General features: G+C 51.2%; 2 protein-coding genes across 6 annotated transcripts in view; both read right to left on the minus strand.

Annotated features, from left to right (window-relative positions):
* The window catches only part of NFAT5 (nuclear factor of activated T cells 5), a 54,458-nt gene extending 48,987 nt beyond the window's left edge, over nt 1-5,471 (minus strand). For all 5 annotated transcript variants that reach the window (XM_085071275.1, XM_085071273.1, XM_085071274.1 and 2 more), the window contains exon 1: nt 5,145-5,471. In XM_085071275.1, coding sequence (XP_084927401.1) covers nt 5,145-5,217 — 73 coding nt within the window. In that variant the 5' untranslated portion in view covers nt 5,218-5,471. The remainder of the gene's footprint in view (nt 1-5,144) is intronic.
* A 6,837-nt stretch (nt 5,472-12,308) lies between these two features.
* CYB5B (cytochrome b5 type B) lies at nt 12,309-21,308 on the minus strand. The gene is made up of 5 exons (XM_085071285.1): nt 21,121-21,308; nt 15,653-15,781; nt 15,193-15,219; nt 13,863-13,894; nt 12,309-12,995 (listed from the first exon to the last, which is right to left on the minus strand). The coding sequence occupies exons 1-5, from the start codon at nt 21,280-21,282 to the stop codon at nt 12,905-12,907; spliced, it is 441 nt and encodes a 146-aa protein (XP_084927411.1). The 5' UTR covers nt 21,283-21,308; the 3' UTR covers nt 12,309-12,904.
* Between the last annotated feature and the right edge of the window lie 3,178 nt (nt 21,309-24,486).

Consider the following 24,486-nt stretch of genomic DNA (forward strand, 5'->3'; position numbering starts at 1 on the left):
GGGCTAGTCTCAGAGCCAAAAAGTTTACTTAATCCCTTTTAATTGCCCCTACTCCGTGATCCACACCACACATTTCTTCATGGAAAGGGCTGCCCAGGGCACTGGTAGAGTCCCCATCCCTGGAAGTGTTCAAAAACTGTGTGGATGTGGCACTTGAGGACACCATTAGTGGTGAACATGGTGGTGCTGAGCTGCCACTTGGGCTTGGGGATCAAAAAGCTCTTTTCCAACCTCAACCATTCCATGAGTTACACTTGGGTACAACCAGAGAAGCACTGGAGGCAGGAGCAGTCTCACACTCACTCACCCACACCTCGCAGGGAGCCTCTGCAGTGTCCTGCCCAGCCCTCCAAGCTGCAGAAACAGATTCCCTCACCAATTCCCAGAAACCCTTCCCAGCAGGAATCCTGTCTGTCCTGGTCTCAGCACAAAAGCACAAGCACAGCAAATGCTACAGAAGGCACAACACAAGGAGCACTTCTTTCCATGGCAGAGCCAGTTTAGCAATTCTACCTCATCTGCTCCCACCTCCATTTGATCCCAGCACTCCAGAGCCCCTTTCCTGCCGTGACACCACTCCTTGTGCAGCTGCACACTAACTAGACCAGGAAGCAGAACAATGTGAGAAAATCCGATCAGAAGTACAATATCCCCATTCTAGATCAGTTTCCCAATCCCATTCATCTCCCAACCACAAACAACAATTGTGCTGGCACCATTCAGAGCACAGTCCATGGCTGAGAACAGACGGCGGGGAAAAGCGGCTGTTCAGACAGCTCTGCCACTGGAATATTCAAATTACACCCCGGAAAGCTGTGAATTCAAAGTCCTCCCCTTACCCCCAGCACCACACAATCATCTTGCAGCAACACATTCCAGAGTTTTGTTTTGAAAGCCAATAAAGGAGGAAGATTCCAAGGAGAAAAGGACATTTACGAGGCTGACGCACAAGTTAAGGAACTTGGGTTAAATCCCTTTTGGTTAAGTCAGAATGTGCCAGGGGCAGCTGGAAGAACTGCAAGAGGTGGAAGGAGGGATCCATCCCTCATGGCATACTCAGCACAGTGCATCCACCTTCTACTAGCTGCAAAAAGAAGACAAAAACTGCTACAAAAAGAAGCCAAGTCTGATTTCTATTCCTAAAACCTGCTAGTACTAGTTCTAGAGTTCAAAACTATTTTTATAAAGCATCTTTTTCATCCCTCTTTGATAATTCAGTCACTGTCTTACTAGAGTTATCCCTGGGATTGCAGGAAGAAAAAAGTTCTGGTAGGGAAAAAGAAAAATCACCAAACCCCACGTGTTGTATCATAATTCCCAGCAAACACAAGTGGATTACCGTCAGTTCACATTTAGGCATGCAGAACGTTTGAGTTTTGGTTACATGACGTTTTTAGGGCAAAAGAGCTATTTATCAGACTACTAACATTCTTCTTGTTGCTACCAAATTCCAGGAAGTCTCTCAGTTTTACAGTCACTCCACTGTGGAAAGTAAAATCCAAGGGATGAATAAAAACTTCTGACTGCACTTGCTGCACTGCAAAAATGCCATTTTATTAGTACACACACATTATTGGGTAATTCAAAATGAATGTATTAGCTCAATTAATCCCATGTTTAATCAGATTTGGTACCTAACATCTGATGAACTGCCTTAATTACAGGTTTTCACCTCTGCCTGTTGCCAACAAAGAGCCAACTTTGCTCTATTTGAATGCTGCAGATGATGTTCAACCACAGGACAACCAGCCTCGAGGTTTTAGGTTTTATGCTCCAGTGATTTTTCTACTACATTACTGATCTGTATGCACATTTGGGTTGGTTTATTCCAAAAAAGACAGTGTGTTATGTAAAGATGGGAAAGAAACATACTACTGCCTAAATATTTTCAGCATGAAGTGATGCATTTTTTTTTTACATCTCCATTAACTTCTTAGCAGGAGACGCCATGCTTCTGTAATGGTTACAAAGCATCTTTTTAATTGATTATACATTATTTAATATTGACTGTACATTAAAAGACTGGTTTTAGCCCTTCACACAAGTCAGCTCCCCTCAGGATCTGTGGGATGAGCTCCAGCAACAGGCCTTGGAATCCACACTTCCCATTTCTTTCATTTTTAACAGCTACAACCAATATATAAAACATTTAGAGATCCTATTGCAGAAGCCTGCAAGTTAAGTACAGTTTCACTATCATTTTAAACCAATATAAGCTGCTGAAAGAACTAGTCCCACCTTTCCCCAAGGCCAGTTTCCACATGTCCCTTCCTTGAGTCAGCACCAGCCATTCATGAAGACCCACAGCAAACACAAGATACTCATCCCGTTAAAAATCAACATTTCTCCTCCCCTTTTCCTTTGAGAAGGGATAAGGGAGAAGCTGAGTTAATTTTAACATGATCAGCTCCCCAGTCCAGCTCACTGTGGCCACGTCAGAGCTGGCGTGAGCAGAGCCACAGGGAAAAGAGGAGCACACGGCTGCTGAACTGTGCAAGTGGGAATTCTTTACGGCTGGAGGTGCTCGTGGAAACACACCTACAGGGGCAAAAACTGGAACATGAAGTATTTAGCTACTCAAAGAAAGTATTCCTTGTCCCAAAATATGCAGAAAGGAAAAGAAATTACTCGAGTGAGTTACCAGAGCAGAGTTTACACTATGGACTCACACTGCGGGGTGAGTTTATATTAGCCATTCACACTCACCTGAGGTGTGGGGGCTTTTAGAGTTTTAACTTTTTTTACAAGAATATGAAAACAAAACTCTTAACTGAGATGGTGGTACAAGCCAAAACTTTAACACATGGTGCAGCGACAGGCTGATGACGTCACTGTCCAGAGAAGAGGAGAAAACACCAGAAAAAAATCACGCTACAAAAATCTTCAGTCACTGGGTTTCAAAATGTACCTTCACTGTTTTTAATCGGTGCACACAGATTCTGCCACTTTAACTCCAACAAACCAAATTTTGTATGGCAGAAAGCTGTGTAACTCCCCAGATCAGCCAACCTAGGCTTCTCTCAGGATCCCTGTGCTCCCCAGCACCCAGCAGCGATGGCCCCAAGGCTCTGGTATCGCCAGCCACAAGCACCCACGGCGCACAGGAATGCGATTCAGAGCAGCAGGGACTGGCCCCAGTTCAAACTGGGGCTGGATTCCTCCCGCAGGGCGGCTGCACTGCGAAAAGCAGAGCAGTTATAAGAAACTACTCGCGCTAACACACCTTCATCATAAATGCATATTTGTGGTTCTCTCGCTGTGTTCAGACCTTTCCCTTTATCTCATCAGTTGTACTTGTACCCTGAGCCAGAGCACTTGTCCACAGGATAAACTTATCTGTATCTATCTAGGAAAAAAAAAAGTACGCTGGAGCATGTTCTGATCAGTCAGAGAACCACTAACACCTTTTCCTAAATCCAGCTAAAATCATACTCATCCTTGCTTCACTATTCATTCTCAAGAAGTATATTCATTGGTCCTAAAGTTTAAATTGCATTTCAACTTATCGTCTCCTTGATCTTTTATTATGACAAAATATGAAATGAAACCTTGCTTTAACCTCTTTATAACCCTTCTCTGCTTTATACACCTCTGTCATGGCATCTTGCTTGGATCAAACAGCTCACTGTGACCACAACATCCTTCCCTCGACCTCTTCCAGCTCTGAACCCACATCTGCGCACCGGAAGAAAAATACACTCTTGATCACTTTGAGACCCTTTTCCAACCTGAAACACTCAACCATTCCATTAAACAAACAAAAAGAATTCAGAGTAAGACTGGGTAGTTCAAAAATTCTGTTCAATTAACAAGTCCTTGAACAAATCTTGTGACTTACATGGAACCTTTTTATTTTCAATGTGTTACAAACTAACAGTGCACACTTCCCAAACTTCCAGTAGGATTAATGATAACTTCGATGTGATTTAGCACCTGTATTTTTAATTGAACTACCCTGTTCCAAAATACTCTTCCTACTGCCTGCACGAGGACTGAAACCAACTGGAACACATTGTGCTGGGTAACCAGAGAGCCTGGAGCCCCTCTAGTAACATCCTAAAAAAAACCTACAAGCCACTAGTGATAACTTTGAAGAGAGAGACAATAACTCTGAGCAGTTCGAGAGCTTCCAAGATGTACTTTGATTCATTAAAGTGTTTTTATTTCTTTTTACTTCATCTCTTAACAACACACAACTCGAAGTTAATGACCACATTATTATCCTAAAAATGTTTAATCTTTCCTGTAATAACATTAAACTGGTTTAAACCTTCACTTCAGGGTAATAGGAGACTTACCATTTCTTTTGTCGTACAGCCCCAAAATTGTCCTTCCCCCTCACCAGCTGTACTGTGAGCAGATATGTTCAACAAACTACTAATAAACTACTAACAGGTACTTCTAGTACCACAAACTAACAGAAACGACTTTCAAGTCTTTTAAGCATGAGAAAAATGAGTTAAAAACTCTTCTGGTATGTAATACTTGTCCTGATGGACTTACCCATGTCCATGTGCACTTGTCAGAGCCCAAATTCGGATATTATGAAAACACAAGTTAATTTAATTTACTTTTAAACCCACTTCATGCCCTCCGGGTCCGACTCCCCGCAGACGATGCTGCTTTCGGCCGCTGCCCGGGGATAACGCCCGGAGATGATCCGAACTCCCGGCACGGCACCGGGACCCGCACCCTCCGCTGCCCGGGCTGTGCGCCCGTTCGTACCCCAAACCAGGGCATCCCACCCCAAACCTCCGAGCCCTCCGGTTCCACTGAGCCGGTTCCCGGGAGACTCCAACGAGCAGCTCTGGGGCCCCCGCCCGCCCACGCTCCCCGCTAGCTCCCGCCCCAGGCCGGACCGTGTCCGCTCCCCGGAGAGCCCAGCCGGGGACCCCGGGCGGGCCGCAGCCCCCCGCCGCCGGCCCCGCCGCCGGAACCTGTCGGGACACATTCTTGCGGCGGTCGCGGCCGGGCCAGGAATGCGGCCGGGGGAGCAGGGGCGGCCCCGCGCGGCTGCAGGCCCTCCGGACGCGCATCCCGGGGCGGGGGCGGCGGGCGGGCGATGCCCGCGGGGCCCGGGGCGCTCTGGGGCGCGGGCCCGAAGGTACCGGCGCGGCCCCCCCCGGCCCGCCGCGGTCACTCACCCTTGGAGTAGAGCGACTTGGGGGACTCGAGGTCGAGGTCGGCGCTGAGCAGAGAGATGAAGTCCGAGGGCATCGCAGCTCCGCGGCCCGGCGGGGGCGAGGGGGCGGCGGGAGGAGGGGGGGCCGGGCCGGGGGGGAGGCGCGGCTGCCTCCGCCGCGCGCGGAGCGGAGCGGAGCGGAGACACGGGCCGGGGGAGCGCGCGGCGCGCACGGCGGGGCGGTCGGCGGCGGGCGGGCGGTCGGGCCGGGGCTGCGGGAGCGGGCGGCGCTCGCGGGGCCGGTGTGCAGCGGAGCGCGCCCGACGCCGCTCCGACCCGCTGCGCCTGCGCGGGACACGGGAGGGGCCGGCGGGGAACGGCGGCGGCGCGGCCGCTCTGCGCGTGCGCGGGGGGAGGACGGGGCACGGCGGGGGTGGACAGGCCGCGCGTGCGCAGCGGGCGGGGGGAGCGGGGGAAGAGTCTGGAAGGGCTGAGGGAGCTGGGATGGATCCTCACGGGAGAGCCCTGCACTGAGGGGAGCCGGACTGAGGGGAGCCCCTCAGGGGAGCCCCCGGGACCAGCGGAACCGGGAGGGCCCATCAAGGGCAGCCTCAGGATGGACTCTGAGGGCAGCCCCCCGGGGTGAGGGGGCCGGGATGGTCCATCCCTGGAGACCCCCACAGTCAGGGGAGTTCCTCAGGGAGAGCACTGGTGAGGGCAGCCGGAACAGACCCTCCTGGAGCCCCCGGGTGAGGGAGGTTGCACCCCGCTCCAGGCTGTGCCCGACCCTCCTCGCCCCATGCCGGGGGTCGTGAGGGCAGCCCGCGGGTCAGGGCGGCTGTGCTACCACCACAGCTCCGGCCCGCCTCAGGGCTCTGCCACGGAAATCCACGAGCCAGAGCTAGCAAACCCACTCGTGGATATTGCTCAAAAAAAACAGCTATTTCCAAATAACATGGAAATGCAAAAGCAGTGTCAACGTGCGTTACCACTGACACGGATAGCAGCTGCCTTAAAAAACGAGCCCCACGTACGGTGAATCAGAACATGAGCACTGAGTTATTGAGAGCGATTTTGGGAGTCCCTTTCCCTGAAAGATGTAGGAAACGGGAGGAGGTGTGGAAAGGTGTCCCGCACAGACGTACGGGTATTTTTCCAAAGCGTCCAAAATCTGCTTTGGAAGTGGATGCAGAAGGGATGGGGAAGCAAGAGGGGTTGTGTGAGTGGATGGAGGTGCCAGGCAAGTGCTTAAGCTGTGAAAAATGGAGGCGGAAGGAGCTGTGAACAGCTGCCGCATGCCTCCGGCGCCGCACAGGGTCCGGTTTCCCTGGGCCACCAAAAGGTTGGCTCCCGTCCCTCCTGCTGCCAGCTCTTTGACAGTCCTCTCTCAGATCCCAGCGAAATCTGCCTCCAAAAACACTCAGTAGCTTCCATGCACTCACCGCAGCCCAACAGCCAGTGAAAAACCCTTGAACCCTGTACTCTACCGGTCAGTGGGTCACTGTGGGATGGCCATACTCGTGCCTTCACCTGGCACTCGACCACTGTCCCACGCTTGTGACACTGTTGAGCTGGTGCTTGGAGCACCAGTGCTCCGCTCTGCCGTGTTACCCCATTCTGCTGCATCCCCTGCCCACACGGCACCAGGCAGTGCCCATGGTGTCAGGGTGGAACACCCGCAGTGTCCCTGGCTTCACAGCCCTGGCACAGCAGTGGCTGCTCGGTGCATGGTTGGTGGCATAGGAAGTCAGTGTCTCTTTCAAGATAAACTGCTTTAATCCCTGGAGCTGTCCTGGCTTTTTGTCTCCTCTGCCTGACTTCATTTGTGGTGTGGTGAGAGGGCATAGGACTGTGCCATGTCACAGAGGGCACTGTCCATCAGCCATCATGCCTGGTGACCAGCCCCTGCCCAGTGTGCACCATGGAAGTCTCCAAGACCCTTCCCTGGGCAGTGACTACTGGGATGCAGCAATCCTGGTCCCCAGTAACACTTGTCATGGCACACTGCAGTTTTGTTTCTGTTTCAGGGTGCTCAGCATCACTCACATTGTTCAAATCAGGCATGAGTGTGTCCTCCTGATTCAAAAATCTTCCAAAGGGGTTTGCTTTGATCACTGAGTCCCTCAGCAAAATGTCCAGGGATGGGGCAGCCACAGCTTCCCTGGGCAACCTGTGCCGGGGCCTCACCACCCCTGACAGGGAAGAATTCCTTCCCAATATCCCATCTAATGCACCCTCTATCAGTGAGAAGCCATTCCTCCTTGTCCTGGCACTCCAAAGACCCTTTCCAGCTCTCTTGTAGCAGTCATGTTTGGGAGAGCTGAAGGGAAAGGTTCTCCTTTGGCAATCTCAAACCTGACAACTTCAGAAGGAAAGGGGGATTTCACCTGCCCTGCCCTGCTCTGCAAAGGAGGGAGGAATGTCTGTCCATGAGAGGAGAGAGAGCTACTGCTATGCTGGCAGTACAAAACTGAATTGTTTGGGAAGCATCCAGGGAAAACAATGTAAGACTGTGCTATACTCACCTCCTGTCTGAGTGATGAGGGAGACAGAGGCTCTTGGAGAAGGTGCCACCAGCAGATGGGCTGTGGTGGGGGAAGGAAAACAGATCTTAGTCGTGAAAGGGAAGTGGTGAGAGACAGAGTGCTCAGGGATGGAGCAATTCAGGATAGAGAAGGTGCCTTTGAGAGGCACAGGAATTCATGGCCAGGCAGTGAAAGGACAGCACCGAAAGCCTGGACGCTGCTGGTCCAGCAGTAGCAGCTTCACAACAGCTGCTAGAGCGTGTTTGGCTGTGAAGAGCTTTGCAGAGCCCTGGGAAGGGCAGAGCTGGGAGGGCACAAATAACAACACAGAATGAGGGGTCAAAGCAGAGATAAAAAGGAGTCCTGGTGCTCCGTGGAGTGAGGCAGGAGCAGCCTGGCTGTGCAATCCTGCCTGTGCTCACCTAGCCTGGGAGAACTTCCAAAGCAGTGCACTGGTAATGGCTGGAAAGGAGAGAGGCCCTGGTGCTCCCAGCATTCCAGGACAGGGAGGCTACGAACAAAGGCCAAATTTGGAGAAAAAATTAATAATGCATTTTTTTGAGAGGACTGAGCAGTCCTGGACAATTAGAATTTTAAAAGACTAAATATGATTAGTCCATGGTGCAGCACAGAGCAGCGGGACTGGGGGAAATAACCACAATGAGGCAGGTCAGCAAAGTACAGGTACAAGGTTTCCTGGGATCCAGTCGGAGCCATAAAACTTCTCTTTTGGGCCCCAGAATGTGGAAAAGCCGTGGGAGCAGGCAGCAGTGGTTCTGTGTCATTGAGGTATTTTCTCTCATTATTATGAAGTTCCTCTCCCTGCAAAAGCAGCCGGAGAGCGGCAGGTGTGAGGGGGAAGGAGCCTAAACTGGGATCGTGGGGACAAATTAACGGGTGCCTGCAGAATATCACTAACCCCATCTGCGATTCCGGAGCCTACGTAGGTGTTTTATTTTCTAATGGTGTTAGAAAGACTGTCAGAAAATAATTAGGCTCTGTCAACAGTTCCCCTATTCCCAGATTACTTACGACTTCCTGACTCATTAGAGCTGCCGAGGTTGGCAGGAAACTTGTTTTATAGTAATTTCTGTTAGTGGTGTCCCTGGAGAAGAGACAACACGGTGAGGGTGACACCAGCGTGTGACACCAGCGTGTGACATTGGCATTAACTTCACTCTCGTGATGGAGGCACTGGGGCCATCGGGGTTGTGCAGGGCGGTTACTGCTGGCAGGAGACACCATGTCCCCTGCTCTGTCCCCATCCTGGTGACAGGGAACAGGACACTCGGCTGTGGGGCTGACACTGGGCAAGGTCCAGCTTTAAGTGCACGGGACTCACTGGTGTCCTGAAAAATTGCCCAGTTCGTGAGGGTATTAAAAACAGAGGGGATGTGTAAATCCTGTTAAAAGGGTCTTCCATTTAATCCTGGAAGAAAGCCACCATAGCATCCCTGTCCCAGGGTAGGAGCCGTCATGTGCAAACACAAGTCGGCTGTGTCAGGATTTTTCTGGGGCCCATTGGACCCTGAATTTTCCCATCTCTGTCTCAGACACCCAGCAAATCTTCCCCAGTGCTCAGAGGAGCCAGACCACACTTGGTACTGATCCTGCAGCACTTGCAAGCAGATTTAAAAATAGTTCTAAAATCTTCTGTTTATTTCTCTGATTTTTGGATCCAATTCCTCTAGATCAAAGATAAATAAAGTTTACAGTGAGACAGTGCTTGCCAAGAACACAAAGCCCAACCTTCCTCCCCAAAACTTGCACTTCCCACTCAGTTCATGCCCTTTTCCCTTACACTATTTCAGCTGAAACCCAGAACCAAAGCAGATGTTCCCATTGATTTTCCATGCCCTTTTCCCAAGTCAGCGCCTTGCTGACCTCCTGCTCCCTCCTGTGATACTGTGACCAGGTACTGCTTCCCTGAGGCTGCTGATGGTACAGTGAGATCCATAATTAGGTAAATTTTAAGAGCCTGATTCTGCTGACAGCCACAGGAGTGGGATGTTACATCCTTTTATAAGCAGACATGCAAATAAGAGACATATTCCATGGCCTCCATGTCATCTTTCCGCTGCAAACAACCCTCCTACATGCTCTCCTCAGAGTGTGAGCATGGGAGATCTGAGATCACAGGGCTGTGGTGCCCCATCACACACCATGTGGCTTCTTCCAGGGAAAACCCACACCCAGCTGCTCTGCCACTTGCTCATGGCACTTCCTAAGAGGTGATTGGGATCATCAGCCTTGCTACGGTTGTTAAAACTTCCATTGTAATTACAGCTTGGAATATTGTATGAAATCAGGGGCTGCTTGTGCAGTGCTTAGCCCCACACTGCTGCTTCCCCAACACCAGCAGGGACCATCAGGTTGCTCGGCCACACTCACTGCTGACCATCCTTGGCACAGGCTCAGCACCACCTTATGCCAAGGAAAGATTTTTCTTTCAGGAAGACAAATCCCAGGAAGGCAAATCCCATGCCTACAGCTGGATATCCCGGATCACCAACGCTGGATATTTGAGCCCTGTAACACAGGGGTTACACACCACAGGGTAACAGGGATGGGGTAACATCCTATGCCTGTTGGAAGACAGGATCCTGCACCTGTTTGTTGTACACCTTTATTGAACACAGCAAACACACACAGCCTGGCACCTCCTGCCGGGCAGACAATCTCTAGGTACAAGAAATGGCATTTTGTGTGTGCTTCCATCATGGAACATGCACCAACCCCCCCCAGGAACACTCTCTGATCTCCAACCCCTCCTCCACAAACCATCAGCCCAATTAACAGTTACATTCTGCGTCACCAAGCAATTTGGAGTGGTGCAGAGGCAGAAAAGGCTGGCACTGCACTCCTGGGCAGCCCTACCACCCTCACATTAACCACAGGAGCTGCCTCTGCTCGTGCTTCCAGCTCCTCACTCAACTCCTCCTCCACAGCACCTGAAGGAAGCAGAGCAGAGCCCAGCTTGAATTCCACCCACAGAGGTTTCTGTGGGGTGAATGCTGAGACAGCGCCAGCATTGTGCGGGGCCCTGGCAGCAAACATGGGCTGTGCGGGTTCAGCATGAGGACAGAGCTTGGCAATTGCCTGTTTTAATCCTTAAACAAAACGAGTAAACAATCTTTGTTAATGCCTCCCTTGCTGCCCGAGCAGTTTCACACCTGTGGGACCCATCCTTGAGCCAGCCAGAACAGAATGAGAAGAGGTGGGTTCACCAGGCTCACCCCAACCTGCCTCCATCCCAGACATTCTGCCCCTTGGCATTTAATGGAGAAGTGAGAAGACTTTGATGTGGCTCCTGCAAATGCATCTCAAGCACCATGAGGCTCTTGAGGAGCTGGCACATGCACAGACAGAGGCTACTTGGGGTTCCCCAAGGCATTGGACAAGGATCTTACCAGCTCCAAGAAACCTTGGAACAAGACTGAGAGTCTCCCCAGGGTAATTAATCCCTTGAGAGGAAAAAAGGTTCCATAACATATGGGAATCGACAGGCAACTTCCCCAATAGCAGAGGGTCAAGAGCTGATGATGGCAAAAAGTTATTTAGAGCAGCCAAAATACAACTCAATGTAGAGTGCAAGGAAAATGGAATTAAAAAAAAAAAAAATCAAAACCCAGGTAATAGTCTTCTGTATGGAGAAAACAGGTGTGTTTCCAGCATCACACTGGCCCTGTTCCTCAGACAAGCCTGGTGTCCCTGGATCCAAACCACCTGACCTTTGTGGAGCCTTGCACTGCCCTGAACGACCCCAACTCAGCAGGGTGATATTCTGGCCAATGCATGCCTTCCCAGCTTCAAACCCTTACCTGGTACAGAATCCACTCTAAACTTCCCTAAACTGAGTTCATGGTTCACAATTTTGTTAAATGTGAAGGCAGGCCTGGCAGTGCTCTTACTCCAAGTTCCCTGGCCTTTGTTTTTAAAAAGCAGAGTGTCATTCCACATCCAAGAATTTCTTCTACACGACCTTCTGGAGAACATGGTAGTTTTGTGGAAGACAGAAGAAACGCCACAACCCATGGGATGTTTTCACAGCAGGACCCTGGAGTATTGCTGCCCTTTTTGCTGTGATCCCAGGGCGTGATCAGCTGTGCTGCAGGTTTGGATTGAGAGCCAGTGTCGGTGGCACAGCCCTGCCAAAGGGCAGTGGGCACCAGGATACCACCTCCCTTATTTAGCAGATCCTGAAGCCCCAGCTCAGTGTGCTGGAAGAGCTGGAAAGGTTCCTGCCTCAGCACAGGAAGCAAACTGTGCACTGTCTGCACTTCAAGGCTGACTGCACAACACACAAAAACAGGGGAAGAGGAAAATACCCTCCTCTATTCCCAGACAAAAACAGCATTATCCACAAACCCCAAATGCATTTCTTTTCCCTTTTCGTTTTGGGAGAAGAGACCAGATTTAATTGTTTCCCCCATCTGGTGCACATTCCCAGTACATAAGAATGAGTTTTGTTTCCAATACATGTGTCGGATCACAACCTCAGGTAGAAAGAATAATCTGCATTTCCAGAAGCCACATGCCAGTTCCCACTGACTTTGCTACACACAGTATGAAAACACCCAAACCAACCAGGATTCAATATAAGTTGTTCACAGGATATACATTCCAGAGGGACAAGTACAAATATTACAAAATGAACAGAATCACTTTTAAAATCCGTGTATTTGTTTAACCGTTAAAAACAGACAGGTACAGAAAGAGGTGGCCAAGCTAACAATTCCCTGCTGCTCCAGTTAGTGTTGCCTGCACGCTCTGGGAACGTTCCTGTGGAATCAAAGCTCTGCACATCATTTCTGGCAAGGGCTGGAGAAAACTGGCAGATGATTCCCAACTGTGTGAAGGGCTGAGGCAGAGCCACAGGCCTAGAGCAGCTCTTTCTTGGTGTCTGGCTTAACGCAAAGGCATTGAGAGAAAAAGGTTGTCTGGGGGTTATGTCAGAGAGCGAGAGAGAGCAAGAGAGAGAGAGAGAGAGAGGGCATGAGGGACATCATGCCAATGTTAGGGAATACTGGAAGTTCCTCCTTCCCTGCCACTGCAAGAGGGAAGTACAACAGGTCTGTGGGTCCCAGAGTTAGGATAAGAGTTTGGAATTAGCTTGGTCCCATGGATATCAGCATCACTTAACAGATTCAGAGCTAAAAGCAAGGCAGGAAGGTTAAGAGCAGCAGAGGTCCACGTGTTGCACACATACACTCTCTCTCCCTCTTTTCAGGCTGTCTGAGGCCCCAGCAAGGCCAGCTCAGGAGCTTTTCCCATCCACCATGTAATAGCGATACATTAAACCTAAGACCAGCGCTCCGAAGATGGGGATCAGCCATGTCGACCAGAAACTACGGGGAGAGAAAAAGAAACAACAAACTAAAACGTACACACCACAGAAACCAGAAGAAAGCATCTAGTTAATAATCCATTTCCGATGTTCATCCCTTGTTACACACCTAGGCAACTCCTGGGAGCTGTACCCACAGGGTGACTCCCCAGCCATGGCCACAGGCCAGCCATGCCCCACTGTCCCCATGCACAGGCTCTGCCAGCTCCCATGACAGGCCCAAGCATGGCCTGATGCCTTATAAAATAGCAGCTGGATGGCTGAAGTTTCCAGCTTGGCACATCCAGAGACCAGTGGAGGGGGGTTGTTGTTGGTTTGGTTTTGTTTTCCATAAATAAGTCAGGCTGTAATTTGTGTTGTACAAACAACGGAGTTGACTCAAGGATGGCAACGGCTACAGCTGTGCCCCAGTAAATCTGCCTTGCTCAGACTCCAGAGGCCACAGGCTCCTGAGCAAAACCTTCTGCACCAGCTGCAGGAGACCAGGGCCCTGTGCTGGTTTTATTTTCAACTAGACGGAGGTGGCCATGGTAAAATCCTACAAAAACTCACCCATGACTTGTGCCACCCCACAGCCAACAACAACCACCCAAATAACCCCTGTGGTTACAGGGATGCAGCCACAGTTGTGCAACACCAGCACACAGGGCAGAGAATTCCAAACACTGGGATGCTGGTTCTGCCCAGTTCAGAGCAGACCTGGGCTCACATCCAACAACAGAGGTGCACACTCTGGCAATTTGCTTTGGAGTATCTGCTTGCCAGAAGGACACTGCAGTACATTTCAGGCCCTTTGGAGTTAATATGCAGTTCTACAAACAGTCCCAACCCCTCCATTTCTCACTCTTATTTTCAGGTGATACCATACCTTGCTTGGCCTGAGGATGTCATACTTGGTTTCTGGAGGAGGAAAGAGGGAGTTAGCAGGGGAACAAAGAAACATTAAATATGCTAGTAAAACAAGCCTAAACGTGTGATTACAAACACAGAGGAAAAATAACCCTCCTTTCCCAAACACCCCTTGTCACCAGGGTGGACGTTTTTGGGGATGTTTGCTGTCATCTTCACCTCCATGTTCTTTCCACCAATCCAATCTCTTCCACCCAGTCACCAACTCCATGCTGGAACTTGCACCCCTCTCAAAATAAGGCCTTGCTTATTACATCACAGTTTTGGGGTGCTTTTGTGCTCCCCCTGTTTTGTTTTGATTGTTTTTTTGCACATTACTGATTCTCTCTCTTGCTGCCATCTTTAAATTACACTGGAACCTGCTTTTAAAAGATGTTCCACTCTGGAGAAAGCCTTCAGCTGTGCATAACATGCTGGACTTATTGCTTAGGAGAGAAAAATACTTGAAAAAAAATTTAACTCAGACTCAAGGAAGCTACTCTGATCATCATTGATTTATGGGCACATTTTAAGCATGTGATTCTGTTTATGAATTGGAGCCAAACCAAACAATAAATTTTAAGGTGAATATGTACATAATCACACAGTTCCATGTCATAACTAAGCATAGGCTTTACCCAGCCTGAGTTATCCTTGATTTCCCTGTTGACAGTTCTCTTCTGGATTCCTGCTGCTCTGCAAGTGGTCCTGCTCAGAGGAACATCTCCTGAAAGCCTTGTTGAAGGCAGAGCTGTGCCCTGTCCAGGCCTCCCAGCCAGCTGCGAGGCACATGTTTACCTCCCAGCTGGGATTCTATTTATTGCTTTTTCCCTCTCCCCATCCCTTCCAAAGGCATTTTTGCAACACTCTGCCCTGTTCTAATCCAGGAGCACCTGAGAGTTAAGCAACACCACTGATCCCCGAGGCAGTTAACAGAGCATTCCTGTTTGCCAGCCGGCCCCGCGGCGGCTGTGCCTGTCTCCTGGCTCGAAGGGAACAACAAGGAAACCAGTTCCGTGGTCAGGACATAGCCAGAAATGCAAAAAATGGTCTGTGGCTCAAGGTGTGGAAACAACATCACTGCTGCCAGCGGAGAAAGGGCACAAAAATTCACTTCCAATTTCACACTGAGGTGCCCGCTGAGCGTCAGAACAAAAACAGAGGTAGAATTTGCTTGGGAAATTTATTCATGTGTAGTTTGTGTAAACATAAAGCCACAAGCTCCACAGGAAAAAAAGAGGGGGGGAAAAAGCCTCCAAAAGACATGTGACATTAAATAAAAGCAGAAAACTGAAACGCTGAGAGCTTACCTTAGAACCTTCCTTTTTACGATCGTCCTGTCAGGGGAAAAAAAGGAGAGGTAAGTGCTGACTTCAAAGGAAGGCTGCAGCCTTTATGAGGGAATTGTTCTGTACACAGGTAATTGCCTGGGCTCAGTTTTCAAAGGAGTCCTTCCTTTGGCACCCAAAGGCAGGCAGGAAGGTGGTGTTTGTGCCCCTGGGATCTCTCAGCCTCCTGAGCTCAGAATTAGAAGGCAAAGGTGAGTTATGGTTCCACCAGCTACAGAGGGAACCCATAAGTTCACCTTTAGTGCCCTGATTTAAATGAAGTGAAAAATGCTCTGAATGGTGGAAGGAGAGGACTTATTTAGTTTAGTTTCCGCAAGAGAAACCCTGGACAACACAGGGACTGCCTAAAGCCCTCAATTACTAACTTATTTCACAACACATGCCTTGGTGTCCATGTTTGGGGCTCACACAAGGAACTCACCGGGTGGACCTCCCCAATGTAGTACTGCTTGAGCATTTCCCTGGCATCTGTGGAATGCCCCACATCTTCAAAGCTCTCTGTGGCATCTCTGCCAGCTTGCTCGAGCAACACCTCTTCTCCACCTGGGTGCTGGAAGAGAAGAGTGCAGGTGAGCCAAGGGCTGGATGCAGAAAGGCATTGAGGACGTCATCAGCCTTCCTTCCAACCTGCAACACTGGATGCCTCGACCAATACCATCAATAAAATCTGCCAAAGTTGTTCAGTTGTCCAGCATATCTTCAGGAATTCACAGACACCAGTGGAAGAAAGGATATTCTACTTCTTCAGGTACTACGAAAATGATGTGTTTGGCTGACTCTGCACACGGATGTGCAATACTGAACTTGATCCTGTGTGCAACCACCAGTGACATGGGGGGAGGAAATCACGAAGTATGACAAAAATTACACTGTTTAATATCATACACTGATTTCAGAGACGCAGAGCTACAACAGCCAAAGCCCCAGGGAGCTCCACAGTGACACAGCCACTGCTGTGGGTGGCAGCTGGCCACAGCTGACTCTCAGATGGGATGAACTGACACAAACCCCGGGTGTGGTTCTGTTCTCTGTGGCAGGCTGGGCTCTGTCCACTGTCAATGCCACAATTCCAGGAACAGCCTAGCAATGGAAAGCACTAACCACAGACCTAGCAAAGGACAATCCCTTTATAGCCTGAGTGTGAACTACCAGCTAATCCAGTTACACCAATAAAGTGGTCACGCGTCCCAGGGCACGCACAGGGACTAACCTAGTTTTCCAGGACTTCATGCAACCAGCCCCCAGTTGGAGAAGAAATTTTGGGCTACATTTCAGATCAAAGGACCAACACACCTGCTTTTCTCCGTCATATCCTTCTCCTTCCCACAGACACAGAGCAGCTGCCACCCATCCCCCCCATCCTTCATTTTTTATGCTTTTGCTGCCAAAAGTCTGAATATTCCCACCAGGGCATCCCACCTCTTACCAAACACACTCAGGATGGACACAAACTGACCCCATTGTTTGCTCTGGTGGGTTTTTACAGCCAATTCTGCAATCCTCGTATCGCAGCTCTTTATTTGGAAAAAATCCCTTTACTGTCCAGGTGTGCCACTAAACCAACGTGGAGCCTTCTCAGGAGCCACAAAGGGCAAAGTGAAGGGACACAGTTTGTTAGCAGGCAGTTTTCAGGTGGCCTGAGCTGGGACACCAGGTGAGGCTCCGTGGCTCATTCCCTGTGCCAGCTGCAGCTCTTGCTGCCCTTTCTCCCACACCAACCCTTAGGCTCACTGATCCCACAGGAGTTGGGTCAGGGACTGCTGGATCTTGTCTGTTCACATCACTCAGAACAACTGTCCCATTTCCAGCTAAGATCCACTGAAATGCTGCCCATTTATCTAAGCCTTCTAGAAGAACTCCTTAGGGTTGCCTCACCAGAAATCTCATATTTTAGACAGGAAAATATTTAAATTTTCTTCCTTTCCTAATCATTGACCCTAAAAGGGCAGACAAAACTCTGCAGCAACAGGGAGCATGCAGTGTATCTTTCAGTGACATCCAGTCTCTCCACAGACAAGAGACAAGAGGAAGGATACAGTTCAAGAGAGAAGAACAGCAAAGTTCACTCCTCTTTATATCTCTGACTGTGAAGCCTTTCTGTGCACTTGCTAAATCCACGATTATTTATTCACGCACATCTGTCTTTCACTGCAGTCTCCAAGCCTAAAAGAAAAAGACCTTCAAAATATTTTGGCATCTCCTATTTCTGAAGAGTTCCCTCCTCCAGACAGCACTGCTGCAGCCAGACAATTCCCACCTTGTCCTACCCCAGTGAACGTAAACCCAGACTATTTGTACAGGAAGTCACTGACTGCCACAAAACTTCCCAAAGGTGCAGCTGCTGCAGGAAAACATGGAAACAGTGTCACAAACTATGGGGGGGAAAAAGTACTTCTAAGGGAAATAATGGCTGGAAAATGTCAGTTTCTGAAAAGAAACAGCAAAAGCAAAACAGAAGGAAAGAGGTGACAATAAAATCGGGACCTCTGTGTCACTGGACCCTGGTTATTCAGTGAATAACCAAACAACTTGGAACCACAGGCAGGCAGCTAAGGCCTCCTAGACCACATCCCAAATTCCTGCATAAGGAGAGAGCCTGGAGTCCCCTCTCCACAAACTCCAAGGGCCTGTCTGCAAATGTCAGGCTGGGAACTGCTGGTACAGACCTGCTGGAGACACAAACAAGCTCAGCAGCAACACTAAGCTCCAGAACTAATTAGATCACTGTGTCAGGTAAGAGATAAGATCGCCACGTTGAGGAGGGATGCAACTCTCATTCCCAGTGCCCAGAGTTGAAGAAATAAACCAGGAGAGGGAAGAGTATTCCTGTGCAGTAATAATGTGCCAGCACTGCACAGGCCAGAGCCAAGGACGAGCAGCCACCTGGATGAATGACCCACACATCCTGCACAGCTGGTTGTAAGGCATGGAACAGGTTTTCCAAAAACACCTCTGCAAAGCTGGAGCAAGTCAGCATGAGGAAACCCAGATGCTTGGTGATCCTCCTTCTCTTGAAGAACACTATACCTGAAACTAACTGACCAGTTTGGGTCAGTGGTGTCACAACCCAATCTCCTTCCACTTGGAAACTGGAAATGGATTCCTACTCACATTTATCGTGGGGATCAGGCAGCAGCATGTGCCGAGACACAGAGCTGGGCAGGGTGCTGTGTCTCGTGGGCTCAGATAACAGACACAAGGACTTCCTCGAGAAAATGTATCTCCAGACTTTCCTAGCCATGTGTGAAAATGGAGATAAACAGTGTCTCTCCAGCATAAATGAAAATAAATCTGTTGCAGATTGTGCACAAGTTAAAAGCTCAGATTTTAATGCTGGCATGGTGCAGTGTGAGCCTGACAGACCCAGGAACACCTGCTGGAGGTACAGCTGCCTCCCTCCACCCTTCACTCACCCTGAGCACCCAGACCATCCTGCTCCAGCCACAGCCTACACATGCTTTTTTAGACCACCAGGAGTAATAACATGTATCTCGGTGTGGTCCAGTTACCCAGATGTGGGAGAAAATAAATCACCCTAAGGCTCTCTCAGATTTCAAAATAATCCCATTTAATTTCAGGCACTCACAAGCTCTCTGAAGCATGGGAGGTTGCATCTCCCAGAAACACCTGCAACACTTCAGTGGCTGTCTTTGCACATCTCCTGGATTTGGCTCATGTTCTTATAATTCAATAAATTTTGCTATGTGATAGATGCCTTGTTACTCCTATTACACAGCAAATAACATCAATTGGAACCTTAAACTGGTCTACACTTCCAGCAGCACATGGATTTCAGGTTGGCTGACCTGCAGTGCATAATTTGCAGGAATCATGAAGCCAAATTCAACCTTTTAGCAGTGACTTCTTCAGGACTGCACTATCCATGCAGGTAACGTGCCAGCGGGCTCAGCGATCCCAGCCAAATAATCCATGAGCAATGGCCAGGAAAGACACCCACCAGACCCTGCTCCAGTGACCACGTGGGGCCAGGGGGACAAGTGACAGGACACCCTGAGTGCTGTGGCTGCACCACACAGAGCTCTGCAGCACCAGCTCCTCAGACAACTGCAACTTTGAAACGAGACAAGCACTCCTGGTTCCCATCAGCTGCACGTCATTCCCCAGCACTCCACAGGGTAACAGATATAAAGAGGATTTTTGCCAATAAATTAGGCCTTGATCTACACTTCCCCTGTGCCAGCAAGGGGTGTGCACTGCACAGTGTTGTGTCAGCCACACTGGCACAGCTCAACAGTGCCCTTATTCTTCTCCCTTTCCCTCGTCCAAGTAGGTCTTTTCATGTCAGAAAAACACAAACGGGAAAAAGGCCCTGGAAAGGACAGAATGAAATATCATCTCAGGGTGAAACACCATCTCAAGGTGACAGCCAGGGCACTGCTAAACCTGGTTTGCTGGAGGGACTGAAGAGTTTTCTGGGCTCCTAATTCCAGAGGTGTCCCAGGGAGCAGGTCCCAAACTCCATCTTACAGAGACCACCAAGGTGAAGACTCGACCTCCCTGCAGGGTACACACTCTAAATAAATACTGAGAGCTGCAGAGCAAGGCACAACCTCCAGCTGCCAGGTGAACACTCCCTCCTGCCTGATGCACCTCCACCCTCGCCACCGCAGCTCTGTCTGTCACTGCAGGCTGTGACTCCCCAGCACACAGCCTTCAACCACACAGGCCTGAAGGGAAACCAGAGCTGAATTCAGACCAGCAGAACCAACGAGCTGGAACATGTCCATTTCAACAAAGTGCCTCCTTTGGAGCTGGTTCAGCTCAACCTTTGTACATTGCCCTGCAGATGCCACAATGTGTTTGCTGTTATTTTAAGCTGTGATAAACCCTTCTGAAATTTTCACAGAACCACAGAATCATAGAGTATCTTGAGCCGGAAGGGACCCACAGGGATCATCCAGTCAAACCCCTGGCTCTGCACAGACACCCCAAAAATCCCACCCTGTCCCTGAGAGCATTGTCCAAACGGTGCTGAAGCTCTAGCAGCCTCGGGGCCATGACCATTCCCTGAGGAGCCTGTTCAGTGCCTGACCACCCTCTAGGGGAAGAACTTTTCCCAGATATCCAGCCTAAACCTCCCCTGGCACAGCTTCATGCCGTTCCCTTTATTCCCATTCTACTTCCAGCTCTCAACACTCAGGACACTACTCTCAACCTTCTCAAAATCAGAAGTCAAAAGCGGTGAGTCTTGAAGGAATTTTTGTGCCCACATCCAAGGGAACTGGAGATTTGGCAGAGGCTGCATTGTTTCCAAACCCCTGGTGCGTGCTCTTCTCTGGGCAGGCAGCAGATTGGTAGTTGCTGTATCACTGTCACCTTCTCCGAGTTCTGGGGCTTCCCTGCAGACTTCACACCCAAACTACTGATGTTCCCCGATCCCGTTCCAGCCGCGCAGTGAGGTCCCTCGGCTGAAGGAAAGCTTTACCTCCCCGTGACTTGCCTGAACAGATTTCCTGGGAAAGCTGGAATTGCCCAAGAGCAGCAGCACAACCCCCGCCCCTGGCTGGCCGTGACCAGCCATCCCCCTTCCCTTGGAGGAAGAAGCACGGGCATGAGGCCCTCAGAGAGCGCACAGCCGGGCCGGGGAGCTGCCTCGGGGACACCGGGGAGTTCCTCCGGGACACCGGGGAGTTCCTCGGGGACACCGGGGAGTTCCTCAGGGACACCGAGCACACCGCCATCCCCCCAACCCCGCCGGGGCCTGCTCCCCCTCCTCCTGCACCCCGCCCCGGCATCTCTGTCCCCACGGCACCCCCGGACCCTGCCGCCCCTCTCTCTGTCCCACACGCTCCCCAGCCTCTCCGCGCTACCCTCAGCCCCGAGGGGCAGGGCCGGGCCGGGCCGGGCCGCCCCCACTGCAGGCCTCACCTCCTCCAGGAACCGGGTGACATCGTAGACGCGGTCGTGGATCACCAGCCAGGCCTCGCGACTCGAGTTCCGTTTCCCCACCTCCTCCAGGGTGAACACGGGCGCGGTCCCGTCCCCCTCCGCCCCGCTCGCCGCGTTCTCCCCGCGCCGCCCGCCCTCCATGCTGCCCGGCGCGGCTCCGCGGAACGCGCCGCCTGACCCGCGCCGGCCGCCGTAGCGATGGCAACGCCCCGCGTGGCTTCGGCCGCGGCCGGGGGCCAATGGGGAGCGAGACAGAGGGGGGCGCTGCCAGTTCAGCCAATGGGAGCGCGCGGTGGCCAGCGCGGGCCAATGGGGAGCGGTGGGGGCGAAAGGCGGGAAACGCCGCGCGAGCGTCGCCTCAGGGGAGGCACCGGGACCGCTGGGACAGGAGCCTCAGCGCCGGGCCTGATCAGCCCCGCTCTGCCCTCAGCGCCGGGCCCTGATCAGCCCCGCTCTGCCCTCAGCGCCGGGCCCTGATCAGCCCCGCTCTGCCCTCAGCGCCGTGCCCTGATCAGCCCCGCTCTGCCCTCAGCGCCGGGCCCTGATCAGCCCCGCTCTGCCCTCAGCGCCGGGCCCTGATCAGCCCCGCTCTGCCCTCAGCGCCGGGCCCTGATCAGCCCCGCTCTGCCCTCAGCCCCGCTCTGCCCTCAGCCCCGGGCCCTCCTCAGCCCCGCTCTCCCCTCAGCCCCGCTCTGCCCTCAGCCCCGGGCCCTCCTCAGCCCCGCTCCCCCGGTACTGGCTCCGAGCCATCCTGTGCCACCGGAGAGCGCGGTGCCCATCAGCAGCCCGCCGTCAGCGTTTCCACTGCTCCTTTTGGTTCTTCTAGCGTGTATATAAAATAGATGTGATCCCACAGCCCTTTAAACAGAGCCGATGGAGGTGCAGTACATCCCCAGGTCCTCACTTTTCCCAGGTTTCAAAGCAAAGCTCACATTCAGGTCTGATGAGTAGCGCTGGGTAATTCATTCTCTCCTCCCTCCAGCCGCATTGAGCAGTTTCAGAGGCAGAGGCAGTTCAGAAGCTCAGGGACCCGAGTTTCATGAGCCCCATGGTTTCCCTTTATGAACTGGCATTCGTGGAATTTATTTCCTCGGCGCAGGTACAAGGCTGGGCAGTGGGTGTTTGTTTAACAGCTGCTGAGGAGGCAGAAACTCTGTGTTGTCAGTGCTAAACTGTGACCAGCACTGGCTGAAGGTGAAAGGTGTGTGCAGGAGAGTCCAGCAGGCTCACAGCTGGGCAGAGCACAGATCCCTCTGGACCTTAAAGGGAGCCAAAGTGAAACTCTCTTCATACATTCACTGACCTGGATATTGGGATGTTAAAGGCTCAGGCTGTTCTGAAACCTCTTCACAGCCACCTAATAAATATTAAATACTAAGTGTCTGCTTCTTTTGATCCTTTCTGTCTACCTTTTCCCAGCCATCAGGACTGTTTCCCTGGTTCTGTGTGTGCCCCAGGATCCTCTGGCACAGAAGTGTTTCCAGCTCCTGGCTGTGCCTAGGCTGCCCAGCTCTTGGCACCTTTCTGCTGGGCCCATCCCTTGCTGCATCCAAACCAATCTCTTTCCTTCTAGATCCCCTCCTGCCTGACCCAGTTCCAGTAGGAAGAGCTACTTTTGCTCAGATTGGTTCAGAGTTTCTATAGTCTACTTGATGGGTTTCTTAACAAGTGCCTCTGTGCTTCCTTCTCTGCATCCCTCATGCCGAAGCGTTTCTCTGTGGATTTTCAAAGGGATGTAATGACCCTCCTCCACATTTCCCATGTCCCCTGTTCCATTGCTCCCTGGTTTTCTGTGGCTCTCCACTGCCTTTCTAAGACCAGAATGGTTTGGCTTGGAAGGGACCTTCAAGCTCCCCCAGTGCCACCCCCTGCCATGAGCAGGGACACTTTCCACTATCCCAAGTTGCTCCAAGCCCCATCCAACCCAGCCTTGGACACTCCTAGGGATCCAGGGGCAGCCACAGCTACTCTGGGAGCTGTTGTCCTGTCTGGTGTGAGAGCACAGCGTGAGCTGGACCTGGTGACCAGAGCCCTGGTGATTTTCCTGTTCTGTTTCCTGCTGTAACTCCTTCAGAAGGATGTGACAGGCACAAGACTGCGGCAACATGCAGATCCTGTTCCCTGGAATGTTTTCTTTCATCTGTAATCACTTCATCTAAAGCCATAAATCAGTGAGGGAAGGTTCAAATGCACAAGCACGGCTGCAATTTGTGCTTTCCTGCCCAGTGGTTTGTTTGGCACGTGGAACTCCAAAGCTTTTCCTGCAAAATTGATGATGACACCGCAGGAGGACTCAGTGAAACTGGAGAGTGAGGCCTCTGGCATTCCTAGCCCTACTTCCATCATCCCTGCTTCCTTTTCATTTATTGGAGAAGATTCAGGGAGCAAACCAGTGGGTTTATTCTTGGGTTTACTCTGGAATTTGCCATTCCAGGCTTGTTTTCCAATCCTGGCTCAGGCAGACCCTGAAGCCATGCAGGAGGGAAGCCTGGATTGGGGTGCCAATGGTGTGCCCTCCCAAGCTCCAGATGCATGTTGGGAATTGTCACCTTCTCCAGCGCCCAGTTCTGCCAGGGGGATCACAGCTCTTGTGATATCTGCCGTGTCACCACCCTGTCCAAACCCTCCCAGGAACTGCAGAGCCCTTGTGGATCTCACAGGAAGCAAATCCATTTGACAAGGTGTGAGATGATCTCCTGAGCATCTGAAGTGTTGACACCTTCACCAGGAGGGCATTGGAGGAGGAAATAGCAGCCCAGAGGGACATGGACAAGAGGCAGAAAGAGGAGGTTAAGGAAGCTTTTCCCAAGTCAAACCTGGCTTGGAGAAGGCATGTGGCCCTTGAGTGGCTTTGTCCCAGTGTCTCAGAGAGGAATCTTGCTTTGTTTCCCTTGGGAGAGGACTCCAGGACTTTCTTTCCTGATCTTTGTGCAAAAATGAATGAAATTACTGAAAATCCTAAAGCTTGTACAGGGCCAACAGCATCTGCTGAAGTGGCTGGCACATCTAGTTGGAGCTGTGTCAATCTCAGGGGCAGAAGTTACCAAAAAACATGGAATTTTCTGGCCGGAGAGCAAGGGCAGTGTCTGAAGGGCTGTGAGCACAACTGATCTCATGCTGGCACTGGGGCTGATTGGCCTCTCCCTGGATTGAGGTGACAGCACTAAAATTCCAGGGTCCCACCCTGACCTCCTCCTGCACCTTGTGACAAAGAAAGAGCAAAACCACTTTGCCTGTGAATATTCCACGTGGAAAAGCATTTGCCCCAGAGCATGGCCCTGTGTCACCTCCCCTCGGCCCGGGAAGCAGCCGTTGGTATCACTGCTCACATCCTCCCGAACACCC

The sequence above is a fragment of the Lichenostomus cassidix genome, chromosome 11, assembly GCF_008360975.1.
Source record: "Lichenostomus cassidix isolate B80296 chromosome 11, HeHo_3.0, whole genome shotgun sequence".
Taxonomy (NCBI): Eukaryota; Metazoa; Chordata; class Aves; order Passeriformes; family Meliphagidae; genus Lichenostomus; species Lichenostomus cassidix.